At 35.9% G+C, this 13,239-nt stretch overlaps 2 protein-coding genes across 2 annotated transcripts; both read left to right on the forward strand.

Annotated features, from left to right (window-relative positions):
- The first annotated feature begins 4,555 nt into the window (after positions 1-4,555).
- On the forward strand, positions 4,556-8,067 carry LOC137742609 (pectinesterase/pectinesterase inhibitor PPE8B). Its single transcript, XM_068482523.2, has 3 exons — positions 4,556-5,214; positions 5,990-6,511; positions 7,311-8,067. The coding sequence occupies exons 1-3, from the start codon at positions 4,905-4,907 to the stop codon at positions 8,006-8,008; spliced, it is 1,530 nt and encodes a 509-aa protein (XP_068338624.2). The 5' UTR covers positions 4,556-4,904; the 3' UTR covers positions 8,009-8,067.
- A 2,214-nt stretch (positions 8,068-10,281) lies between these two features.
- Positions 10,282-12,942, forward strand: LOC137715608 (putative pectinesterase/pectinesterase inhibitor 12). Its single transcript, XM_068454953.2, has 2 exons — positions 10,282-11,422; positions 12,176-12,942. Exons 1-2 carry the CDS (start codon positions 10,495-10,497, stop codon positions 12,862-12,864), a joined length of 1,617 nt encoding a protein of 538 aa, XP_068311054.2. The 5' UTR covers positions 10,282-10,494; the 3' UTR covers positions 12,865-12,942.
- The last annotated feature ends 297 nt before the right edge of the window (positions 12,943-13,239 follow it).

The following is a 13,239-nucleotide window of genomic DNA, read 5'->3' on the forward strand; positions in this document are numbered from 1 at the left end:
AGGGGGACATAAACTTTATCCCTCTAAAAACAAAAATAATAAAGATACAAGAAAAAGATGAAAGAGGGGAACATGAAACCTTACCCCTCTAAAGCTGAACCTAAAAGTATAACTGCAAAACAAATCGAGCAACATAACAAAATTTAGAAAAACAAACAAGAAAATGAGACAAATCTATATGCCGAAATGCACACTTCTTTAGTAGTTACGCGCGCGCACACACACATGCACATATATATATATATATATATATATATATATATATATATATATATATGTATATTATACTTTGTATTAATTGTGTTCTAGAATCTCATTGAATTTGATCACCTGTTCTACCAAAATGGAATTGATGATAACTTTCAAATTTTCCAAACTTTGAATTTGTTTTTAATGCGGATGATTTTGATCCTACATGCATCAATATTGATCCAAGAACATTAATATTCTCTTCTCCTTTTTTTTTTTTTTTGTTTTTTTTGGAAATTGGGATCTGAGTTGTTACTTGTTAGGTTGGCAGTACTTATCAAGAGGATTTATGAGAAGGAAAAAGATAGAAGAGAGAGAGAGAGAGAGAGAGAGAGAGAGAGAGAGAGAGAATGTTCCTTTCTTGCTTTAGAATTGTCTAATTCATAATTTCATAGATGCATGTGTCTTCATATGGCTTCTTCATTAGCTCATTCAATAACCCTGCTATTATTTCCATCACCATACATATACTTTACAATGATCTTGATGTTTCTTTTCATTTTTTTTTAATTACGATTATGATATGCAGTGACGGATTTAGGATTCGAACTTTGGGAGATATTAACGTTAAAGGGTAAGTTTTTTTATAGAGAAACAGAGTGCGAAAGTGCAAAAAAAAAAAATTTAGTTTCTTCATCAAGGCATTTCATCAAACACTTAATAGGCTTGTTGTCGTCAGTCAAATTATGTACACATGTCAACACATATGGATATATGCCAAAACATCTAAAAAGTGATATTGAGAAAATTTGTAGAATGTTATGAACGCAACCTATCGATATACGTCTAGCAAACATTACATATCATAAATGATGTGTGTAGACTTGCATATGGTGGACAGAATATCATAATTCAAAAAGAAAAGAATTCTGTCGATAAAAACAATAAAGAAGAAGAAAAGAACTCTTCATTCCCTTATAAAACATTGGAAAATAATATATTCTGGGGTAAGCCAGCATAACAAATTGACTTTAGAAGGTGCAGAAATCTGGAAAAGAGATATGTGTACACGTGGCGCACCGACAATGCAGTATGTTAATTATCACAATTAATCCAAAATTTGTCTTGGAAAAGGAGAGGGTGCGTAGAAAGACAAGTAATTTGCATGTGGTGGCCTCCAAGTAACGAGAATGACTCATGTGCATTGATTTAAATATCGATATCTAAATTTGTGTAAATATCGATGAATGTATTGTTATCGGTTGCATTTTAATGAAAATGATGAAAATTTGTAAAAAACATGAAAGAATTTAAAATAAAACTTTAGAGTTCGTATGACTGTTTGTCGATATATAACCGATGGAGTAAATTACACAAAACTACTTCAATTATGAGTTGAACCACAATCTCATGCATCATGTTTTAAACATTTCAATGTCATATCTCAATTTATGAATTCGTTGTAACGTCAGACCTCTGTTAAATTTTCTGTCAATTTGATTGTTAAATGATGATGTGACAGAAGTAAGACCCTACTTTCCCAATTCAAATAAAAACTTAATTAATTATTAATAAATTCTTTATTTAACATTTAAAATTAATTAAAAAAAAATCTCTTCCTCACCCACCCGGAGCGAATAACAGCTGATGAACGACTGCTCAATTAAACCCAGCTTCGATTCCATCGTCCCTGTTCCTCAATCGTTTCCACAAAACCTTCGCCACTCTCTGTTCGATCGAGTTCCAATCCCGTGGGGGAATCATGAAGTGAACCAGCAATCAAATTTAACCTTAAATTAAATTCTCCCTAATTGTCGCTAATACCAAGCCCTGCAACTGAAAATCTTAAATTAAAAGAATTTTAACGAAAAGTTCCCGATTCATTTTAACAAAAAAATATATTTTTACTTTAAAAAATTAATTATAGTATTACTTATTTATAATACATTTTTATCATTTTCGTTAAAATTCAAAGTTTTGAAAAAATTTTCATTAGTTTTTCTTAAATTAAATTCTCCAACTTAAAACCTTAAATTAAATCCTACAAATTGAACTAGCAGAAACAACAGAATTAGATAGAAGAAGGAAGATGAACTCAAGAGATCACTGACTTTTGAAAAAGAAAAATCAAGCCCTCAAGATCCATTTCAATTTTGACGAAATAAATCGAAAAAGAAAGATGAAAACCCTAAGAAAATTACAAAGAAAACTGATGGGTTTAAGCATTAGAACGTGAATTGATTCAATTGAAGATGACAATTAGAAAGGAAAGGAAACAAAAATACATTTTTGAGGGCTTGACTTTGACGATGGTTACGATTTCCACCGGAAGGAGGCTATCAGTCTGTCTAGTTGCAGAGACGACGGAAAGGGAGAAGGGTGGTGGAGCTAGAACTGGAAAAATTTCTCGTCAGCGTGAGGCTTTTTTAAAATTAAATTTAATAGTTAAATTAAAAATTAATTAATTTTTTATTTGAATTGGGGAAGGAGTCGGTCACATCCCTGCCACATCGTTATTTAACAATCAAATTGACAGAAAATTTAACGAAATTCTAACATTGCAGCGAATTCATAAATTGAGGTATGATATTGTAATGCTTAAAACATGAGGTATGAGATTATGGTTTGACCTATTACTGAGGTAGTTTTGTATAATTTACCTCATCGATATGTTGGAAATATTGATAAAATCTATCGATTTTAGTTGAAGTTTAAGAGTTTTTCCAACATATAGTGAAGTTTAGACTTCACTTCTCATTTCCATATCTTTCTCTAATTTTATCGAAGAAATTTCAAACACTACTTATATGATATGGGTATGCTGCTTTAGTGGCTTTCTTACCAAAAATGTAAATATATATATAAGTTTTCTAAAATATTATTTTAAATATTATTACATTATTAACATGAGACATACTGCAACGAAATATTATTTAAAAAAATTATTATTACATTATTAACACAATATGTTATCCTAACGATATATCTGTATCATACACGTTTTTCTCTTATCATGCTCATTTCCTAAGAACATAATTAGAGCAACTCCAGTGTTGCAAAGACCCTCTAGGACAACTCACTATTGAATCCCTTAATGAACACTAACTGCCTTTAATGAACAATAATTGCCTTTTGCATCTATACCGGTCTAAACTGAATAGTCATGACAATAAGTAATAAAATATTAGTATTTTTATTTTATAAAATAATAAAAAATAATTTTATTTCAAATTTCGGATATGATTTTTAATCGATCTCGTTGTACCACGTTTCATTAAATAAGAAATTACAACCCAAAGTATTTGAGAAAATATAAAATTGTGGTGTAAGGTGGAAGATAATGATAAGATAGTTATAGAAAAATTAAATCTTTTTTTTTTTTATTTTAAAAATTTTCGGATTTTTTTATATTAATTATTTATTTTTTTTATTAATTTTATAATGTGGTTGATGTTGTCCTGACGTCAGCCTTGCTTCATGTGGCCTTAGGCTTTCGGGCCACTAATTCGAGTTGGCCTCTCACTCGGGCCTCCCCCGTGCCCCATTGTCCGTATGGACTGGAGCAGATTGCTAGGGCTATTGGGTTATTTTTGTCACCGATTCATCGGACTCAAGACATCGGTGGAGTTGCTCTTACTGAATAACATGCATAAAGGGATCCTGCTAAAAATCCAGTACCGCGTAAATGAATTTAGGGGTTTTCCCATGAATAATTTATGGGACATTCGGATGGGACGTGATTAATTAGTCCTACAAGTAACCACTGCTAAATATTAAATCATAGCGAATTATTACTTAGATTTCATTTGCATGTGGGTTTTTTCAATTAGAGAATGAAATCCTAACTGCACCGTAGGGCCTGCCGACACATGGACTGTTTCTACTTTTGAACAGTCGTATAATTTGCTAAGCAAAAATTTGATATGATAAACAAAATTAATTTGCGGGTGATTGTTTCTGTCAAGTAACATTACAGGGGTTTGAAAGCAATACAACTCGGTAAAAAGATAATTGTTTTAATTCATACCATTGTTTAGCTAGAAGTTTCAAACATTGTTATGTCGATTTATCAGGAGTGAATGGAATTAGGGACCAAGGTTGTCCCATGAACATCTTAGAGTTCAGAAAATATACATGAGAATGTCTTTTAAGAACAATTCAATGTCTGATACATGTCTTTTTTGTGCCACCAAGTGTTTGATGTAATACATGCTAGACATATCTCGACAGATTGCGTCAACAACAGTTGACAAATTCTCTCTATATCACTCATTATATTGTTTTAGTATATGTCGATATATGTTGACATGTATGAAAATTAATTTGACTGACGATAACAAACCCATCAATGTTCGACGAAATGCTTGTGAATAAACTTTTTTTTGCGCGCTGTGTGCTCTGTTTCTATCTAACAGCAGCTTGTATTTGACATGAGGGCCGCGAACAACTCTAAAAGATATTGCTTTCTATGTGTATATAATACGGTCTTGAAGCCTGCTTCCCCAACCTGCAATCAGCACGACTACTGAGTCGTATGCCGCATCAACCATGATCCACCGGCTCTCTTAAATTCCCTCACCTGCCCATCCAACCTCTTCTGCTCAATCAACCCAATCCACTCTTTGCCTTAAATAGTCTCCTCCTCCACTTTCATATTTATTTGTTAGTCGCACACAATTTAGTAGGTCTTCATCATTAAGCACTTTTTTTGGTAAATGGCTTCTGGGAAGCTGCTTTTTTTGCTAGTCTTATTGTGTGCCTGCTCCAAAAGCAGAATCCCTTTTGCTAGCTGCAGCATCACAAATGACATACGGTCAGAGTGCTTGAAAGTGCCTGCATCCGAATTTGCAGGTTCCTTGAGGGACACCATTGGTGCTGTGCAGCAAGTGGCCTCCATACTCTCTCAGTTTGCAACAGCTTTCGGCGATTTTCACCTTTCCAACGCCATTTCCGACTGCCTCGATTTGCTTGACTTCACTGCTGATGAGCTGAACTGGTCTCTCTCTGCTTCCCAGAATCCGGAAGGTAACTACTACATAACAGAAAAAATTCCCTCTTCAATAAAAAAATAAATATATTCCCTTTAATCCCTTAAGTTAAGTGCTTAAGTCTGTTATTAATTTTGGATCCTTTTGTTTATGTGACATTTTCCTTAGCCATTGACTTGTTTTGGGTAGTTGAGATTCTGGTTCATGAAGTCAAGGGGTGGATTGAAATCTAAGCTAAATAAAAAATAAAATTATTTCCTCTGCAATTTCCAACAAGCTTTGCATGCAAGACACACATTCACTAACACTAATTTGGCACTCGTGGATTAGCCATCTACACTTTAAACTGAATAGATTATGATTTTAGTTGTATCCACGACCTTAATCACATATTGGCATATTGACTAGAGCATTGTACTTTCTCTCCACACTTGAAGTTCAAGGCTCTCTTCCAATAATATAGATTTGATTGGCACTCGTCGTTTAGTCATCTGCACTTCAAACTGAATAGATTATGATTTTAGTTGCATCCACGGCCTTAATCACATATTGGCATATTAACTAGAGCATCGTACTTTCTCTTCACACTCGAAGTTCAAATCTCTATCCCAATAATTTAGATTAGACTGATTAGAATATTGCTCTATTAAAAAATCAGTAGCCTTTGATCATAGAGTTGCTTTTTGACTCAAGTCCAATAGACATAAAATTGGTCTGCAGACTGGCAATTTGTAATCCAATTTCATTTTACAAGATTGAATTTTCATGTCAACCAATTAACAAAAAAGGCACCAATTTGTACTTTTTTTTAGGCAAAGATAACAGCACAGGGAAACTAAGTTCTGATCTGAGGACATGGTTGAGCGCTGCACTAGTTAACCAGGACACATGCAGTGATGGGTTCGAAGGCACCAACAGCATTGTCAAAGGGTTGGTCACAACTGGCCTCAACCAAGTTACCTCTTTAGTCCAAGGCCTCCTCACCCAAGTGCACCCTAATACCGATCACCACGGGCCTAATGGCGAAATCCCTTCGTGGGTTAAAGCCGAAGATCGAAAACTTCTACAAGCCGGTGGTGTCAATGTGGATGCAGTTGTAGCCCAAGATGGTACCGGGAATTTCGCAAATGTCACGGATGCTGTGTTAGCAGCGCCGGATGAAAGCATGACCCGCTACGTTATATACATCAAGAGAGGCACTTACAAAGAGAATGTGGAGATCAAGAAGAAAAAATGGAACCTAATGATGATTGGAGATGGTATGGATGCTACTATAATCTCTGGAAGTCGAAATTTTGTCGATGGTTGGACCACATTTCGATCCGCAACATTTGGTAAGCATCTGTTTAATAATTTTTCCTACACTGTCCTTTCCTTCTTACTTGCAAATCACAACTTAACACATGAAAATATGTACACAATTCAAAGTGTTATTTGTATGTAAAGAGCGTAGTTTTATTTTATTTTATTTTTTTTTGGATTTTTCACCCTAAACTTTTTCTTTTTACATAAAGTATCTTAGATTTTTTTTTTTTTTGGCTTTATCCTGGTACTCTGTTCTAAGACTATTGGAATCTTAAATGGGATCCCAACCAATTCAATAATGTTCACCTTAATAAATGGTAGGTGGGAGGTACGAGAGGAAAGTACATGGTCCCAATACATGTTAGCATACTTAATTTATTGGCCTCACCTAGCAGAGCATCACCTTGGATAGTCTTACATCATGACCATAACAATTTATTATTTTGCCATCAGATTTTGTGTGCATTGCTTGTGTGTAAGTCTTTCCTTAATAATATCGCCGTGGCAAATAGGTTATATACAACCGATGCATCTCTATTGGTAACATTGATGTTATAATTGTTAAACTTATGTAATTTAATTCTACGTTTTCCAATTGTGTTATGTGTCCTACTTACCGTTTTACATTTAAGTCCGGCATGACTTAAGTGAGATAGATGACGCAACTGACGAACTACAAAATTTAAAAATTGAGTTGAACGGCAAAAGTGAAACATGAGTATAAGTTTAGGACCATTGTTGTGATTTACTCCTTCTGTTATTAGGAATTTGTATTCAACCATTCCTGTTATGAAAACTGATCTTGTTTTCATGGAACTATGTCTTCAGCTGTGAGTGGTAGAGGGTTCATAGCAAGAGACCTAACGTTCGAGAACACGGCAGGGCCAGAGAAGCACCAGGCAGTTGCCCTAAGATCGGATTCCGACCTATCGGTGTTCTACAGATGCCAAATAAGAGGCTACCAAGACACACTCTACGCACACGCAATGCGCCAGTTTTACAGAGATTGCAAAATAAGTGGCACAGTTGACTTCATTTTTGGTGATGCAACTGTTGTGTTCCAAAACTGCCAGATCCTAGCCAAAAAAGGCCTACCAAATCAGAAGAACAGCGTCACGGCCCAAGGCCGGAAGGACCCGAATGAGCCGACCGGAATCTCAATCCAGTTCTGCAACATAACTGCAGATGCAGACTTGTTACCCTTTGTCAACTCAACTTCTACTTACCTTGGTAGGCCTTGGAAGCTGTATTCAAGAACTGTAATAATGCAGTCCTTCTTGAGCAATGCCATAAGGCCTGAGGGGTGGCTCGAGTGGAATGCGGATTTTGCTTTGAGCACATTGTCTTATGGGGAGTACATAAATTATGGGCCCGGAGCAGGGCTCGAAAGCCGGGTCAAATGGCCCGGCTACCGAGTGTTTAATGAGTCTACTCAAGTCCAGAACTATACTGTAGCCCAATTTATTGAAGGCGACCTGTGGTTGCCTACTACTGGTGTCAAATATACTGCAGGACTTGGGGCTTGAGGATTCAAGCAGTTGTGTGTAATTTCAATCTTGTACCTAAGTATGTCTTCTTCAATCAATTTTGTCTTTTTTTTTTTTTTTTTTTGTTAAGAAAATTTAGAGCAGCAATAAGTAATTTAGTACTATAAACGAACCAGTTATCTACTCTTAACAGTCAAAGTGAACCCTTTCATTCCGAGTTTTTTGAGTAAGAACTCGTATTGAATCCAATCTCCCCAAGTAGGGTTTGAACCAACGACCAGTCAGTTTTCTACCGTACAATTTAAATACTGAAATAGGTTTTGGGTAACCAGCTCGGGCATTCTGCAAAACAAGGAATGGAAAAAACAGAACAAGAAAAAAGTCATGCGTATAAGTTTGTTATGGGGAGAAATTTGTCTACACCTCAGATGCCACGTCGATGATATTCTAATTTTTTCACGTGTTATTATATATTTTAACATTTTACATAATAGTGTGCAATGGGCTCGAAATACCACTACCGTAATGTCTTAATTGAATTGAGCAACTTGAAAATTCTCCCTTGAGTGGCAATTTTTTTTTTTTTTTTGGTATCAATAAATTAGCAATTGTAATTAGGGTAATGTTATTCACACACTCATTTTTACTTCTAATACACTCTTCTTAATTTTCAACCACTAGATTAAATAAATTTAAAAAAAAATTAACAAAAGTATGTGATGGTAAAAATAGGCGTATGCACAGCCCTATCTTTGTAATTATTGGCAGTGCTCATACGTTGGGCAAGTGGGATAAACAATGTGACAGAGGTCCTATATGCAGATTAAGAAGACTAAAAAAAAAATTGATAAAAAGGAATCTATGCATGTGAGATATTGGCAGATATTAGGAGAGAAATAAGGCACACATATTTTTCTCTGTCTCCCGTGATTTTTCACCAGACAAAAGGTCAAGTTGCAAATTGGTTGGCATGCAAATGCAATTTCCTTCAACTTGTGTTGCTTTGTGAGTGTGTTTTGTTTGGGAGAAAACCTTCACTCACGGAAGTTCCATTTTACATAAACATAGCCCGGTTACGGAAAGCACATGATCCATCTTCAATAGGGTAATACTGAAATACTAGTGTTGCGTCAATATTATTTATTGTGAATAAATCATATTGACATATTACTGATGTATCTGACGATATTAATAATAAAAAATACATGTTTTGCACAAATTTTTTTATATAAAAACATGAAATCAAGCATCAATATGTGCAAAAGATGGGTGTAGCCAAGATGAGAATGTTTTGTTGGATGTGTGGACATACGAGAAACGATATGATTAAGAATGAGGGTATACGAGGTAAAGTGTATGCGGCCGCAATTGAAGATAAGATGATAAATAATCGGTTAAGGTGATTTGGACATGTGAACCGAAAACCTACAAATGCTCCGATTAGAAAATACGATAATGAGACAGAGGCTCAGAGCAAAAAGGTAGATCCATGAAGATATTGAAAAGACTTTAAAAAAATAAAAAAACATTGAGTACTTAGAGTTAAATGAAAATTTAAACGTAAAACCGAGTGTACTGGTGCCTTAAAATTTACTTGGACCCTACATAATAGAATAAACTTTCGTTGTCATTGTTGTTGAAAGCACAAGCAACAGTCTAATCAGAAACTCCCAAAAGATGACGACTCCATTGTCCGCTCACAAGGCCAAGACGTCGTGGCCCATGTCCGTATTTTCTCCAAGTCCTACAAAGCCGAGAATATCTTGCAGAACGAGGAGGTCCTTCCTCCTCCCATCCCTCTCAAAAACCGCATAACATGAAATACCAACCAAAACAGAATATTAAATTAAAAAAATAAATCCATAGGCAAAACAACAAAACTTGAAATTAATAATAAATTGTAGAGATAAATAGATTTTCTGAATGCAGTCCCCATTTCCTTAATCTGTTTTGGAACTTTCCACTGGGATGACAAACCAAAATGCAAAGTATATTTTCCGTGAAACATGAATCAAACTAAAAAAACAAGAGTTGAAGAATTCGGAATCTACTTTGTAATCGATTGTATATTTTATATATTTATTTCTTTTATCATGTGACAAATAATACTTATATATGTTTAATTAACATTATCATTGTTGTCTAGTTATCATTATTATTATTTTTTAAAATAGGACCATATCAGAATCCGTGTTGTTCATAAGCTAAGAAATATCCATTTATGTTCCAAAAGATATATTAACAGGCCACACCGACAAGTTGTGCACTTTTATGCTCTTATATATTCTGACTCTTAACAAAAATTTTGTCTTGCGATCAAAATACGAGTGATACATTATATGTTTTTATATAAGTGATGGTAAATTTTATTATTTAAGTTATTAAATTTTTAACATGCATATCTTATCATTTATATAATGACACATGGTATACTATCTGTATACCGATCACGCTGAAAAATCTCTGGACTCTTACATATTTACATCAAGTTTCTATTTCTCCCAACTCCTCCTCTGAGTCCTCTCATGGCTTCCTCCACTCCAAAACTGCTGCAGCTCCTCTGCATAATCTTATTTCTCCACATTTCTTCTTCTTCTTCTTCGTCGTCAAACACAACTACTTTTAATCCCCATTTGGCGTCCATAAGATCATTCTGCAAGTCCGCACCCTACCCAGACATCTGCTTCGACTCGTTGAAGCTCTCAATCTCAATAAACATCACCCCCAACATCATCTCCTACCTCCTCCAATCCCTCCAAGTCGCTATCTCCGAAGCCGGAAAGCTCACCGATCTCATCTACAAGGCCGGACAGTACTCAAACATCGTCGAGAAGCAGAAGGGAGCTGTCCAGGACTGCAAGGAGCTGCACCAAATCACTCTCTCTTCCTTACAAAGATCTGTGTCTCGAGTCCAAGCGCGAAACGCCAAGAAACTCAACGATGCTAGGGCTTACCTCAGCGCCGCTCTCACAAACAAGAACACTTGCATGGAAGGGTTGGATTCTGCTTCTGGCCCTATGAAGCCAACCCTAGTTAACTCCTTGACTAGCACATACAAATATGTAAGCAATTCTCTCTCAGCTATCTCAAAACAAGGGACCAATAAAGGGCGCACAAATCGCCGTCTCATGAGCGTTCCGAGGTGGTTATCGAGGAGAGACCGGCGGATATTGGAGAGTTCCGGTGACGAATATAACCCCAGTGAAGTCCTAACGGTTGCCGCGGATGGATCAGGGAACTTCACCACAATTAGTGATGCTATTATTTTTGCTCCAAATAATAGTTATGATAGGACCATTATATATGTTAAGGAAGGGGTTTACGAAGAAAATGTGGAGATTCCGAGCTACAAGACGAACATTGTTCTTCTTGGAGACGGAAGTGACATCACTTTCATCACTGGTAACCGGAGTGTTGTTGATGGATGGAGTACATTCAGATCTGCAACCGTCGGTAATTAATATTTCTAAATGCTTTCCTTGCTATCTTCAATTTTACTGTCTTCTTCTTCCCCCATACTGGAGTCATATGTCAATGTCAGTCTTGTGGTGAGAAGATGCTTGAAGATACTTTTGTGGTCAAACATGCTACCGTCTCACTCTCAGTCCAAATCGAACTTTCATCTGATTTTGTTTAATTTTGCTCATACGCGTTAGTGTGAAAGGGTGACAAAGTCATCTAAAATTCTTATTTATGAATTGAACAAGCTCAATGTTTTTAACTGACCTTTTAACCCTAACATATGAGCAAATTTTCGTCAAAATTAAAATAAAAAGTTTGATTTGGATATTACTGACATTTCCTACCCCACCACAATGAGGATTAGTGCAATATAAGAAAATCCTTAATGGTACTATTGTAGTTAAACTTGTTATTAGTCCAAATCAGACTTTCTATCTGTATTTCGTCTATTCCACTTGTTTACGTGTTTCATGTGAGAGGATGAAAATGTCATTTCAAGTCTCATCCAACAGTTAAAGTACAAGATTCAATGTCTTAAAATGAACTTTTCACCCCTCATAAGACGCACACGTGATAAAAGTTAGATAAGGTTACGATAAAAATCTCAATTTGGACTGAGATCGATAACATGCTTAATTGTAGTGGATATCAGTGCAATTTTTGAAAATCATGTTTACATTTGATAACCTTTCATGAGTTCATTCCCAGTTTGTTTAACCCAACCAACATTCTCAATTTTTCCAGCTGTGTCCGGAGAGGGCTTTCTAGCAAGAGACATAACAATTCAGAACACGGCAGGGCCAATAAAGCACCAAGCAGTTGCTCTGAGAATTAATGCAGACTTGGCTGCAATTTACAAATGCACCATCGACGGCTACCAAGACACATTATACGTACACTCTTTTAGACAATTCTATAGAGAGTGCGACATATTCGGAACCATAGACTACATATTTGGTAACGCCGCAGTTGTATTTCAAGCATGCAACATCGTGTCGAAAATGCCAATGCCGGGACAATTCACAGTCGTCACAGCGCAGTCCAGGGAGACACTAGATCAAAACACAGGAATCTCCGTGCAGAACTGCTCCATTATTGCCACTGATGAGTTGTACTCCAATTCCAGCATTGTCAAAAGCTACTTAGGCAGGCCGTGGAAGAATTACTCCACGACTGTTGTCCTGGAGTCCTACATTGACGACTTTATTGACCCGACTGGGTGGAAAAATTGGTCCGGGGACCTAGGGTTGAACACTTTGTACTATGGAGAGTATGGGAATTATGGTCCTGGCGCTGGGACGGCAAATAGAGTGAACTGGAAAGGACATCATGTTATGGACTATTATGATGCATCCAATTTCACTGTGCAAGAGTTTATTGCGGGTGATGAATGGCTGCAGTACACTTCATTTCCTTATGATGATGGCATCTGATCTCTGTATGAATACTTTTGTTTGAAATAACTTTTTACAACAATTTCAAAATATGTATCAAAGGTGAAGTTGCATGGATGTGGTGAAATATTTTCTGATTTTTTAGGGGTATAGGGGGAGGGGGTATTTTCTTATAGGATGTTCTACACTTTGGACAGTTCAAAGTTCAAACCACCCCAAATAAAAAGCTTACAATTTGACCACTGCCCTCATGATTCTAAAGGAAATTTGGAAAGTTAAAGAAATATAGTCACTCGACGCCGCTCCGTAATTTTGAGCCCTCACAAGAACCCTTGAGTAGTTTATCGGTCAATTTTTTATTTTATTTTTTGCAATACGACATTCTAAATTACTATAATCTACAAGGAGATAAAT

The sequence above is a fragment of the Pyrus communis genome, chromosome 15, assembly GCF_041283825.1.
Source record: "Pyrus communis isolate YQ-2024b chromosome 15, ASM4128382v1, whole genome shotgun sequence".
In the NCBI taxonomy this organism is placed as follows: Eukaryota; Viridiplantae; Streptophyta; class Magnoliopsida; order Rosales; family Rosaceae; genus Pyrus; species Pyrus communis.

What these genes read in the sequence shown, in the direction of transcription:
- LOC137742609 (XM_068482523.2), top strand. Translation starts at nt 4,905, where the DNA reads ATGGCTTCTGGGAAGCTGCTTTTTTTGCTAGTCTTATTGTGTGCCTGC. An exon ending in TGCTTCCCAGAATCCGGAAG is followed by an intron (nt 5,215 to 5,989) that starts GTAACTACTACA and finishes ACTTTTTTTTAG; the next exon opens with GCAAAGATAACAGCACAGGG. An exon ending in ATTTCGATCCGCAACATTTG is followed by an intron (nt 6,512 to 7,310) that starts GTAAGCATCTGT and finishes CTATGTCTTCAG; the next exon opens with CTGTGAGTGGTAGAGGGTTC.
- LOC137715608 (XM_068454953.2), top strand. Translation starts at nt 10,495, where the DNA reads ATGGCTTCCTCCACTCCAAAACTGCTGCAGCTCCTCTGCATAATCTTA. An exon ending in ATTCAGATCTGCAACCGTCG is followed by an intron (nt 11,423 to 12,175) that starts GTAATTAATATT and finishes CAATTTTTCCAG; the next exon opens with CTGTGTCCGGAGAGGGCTTT.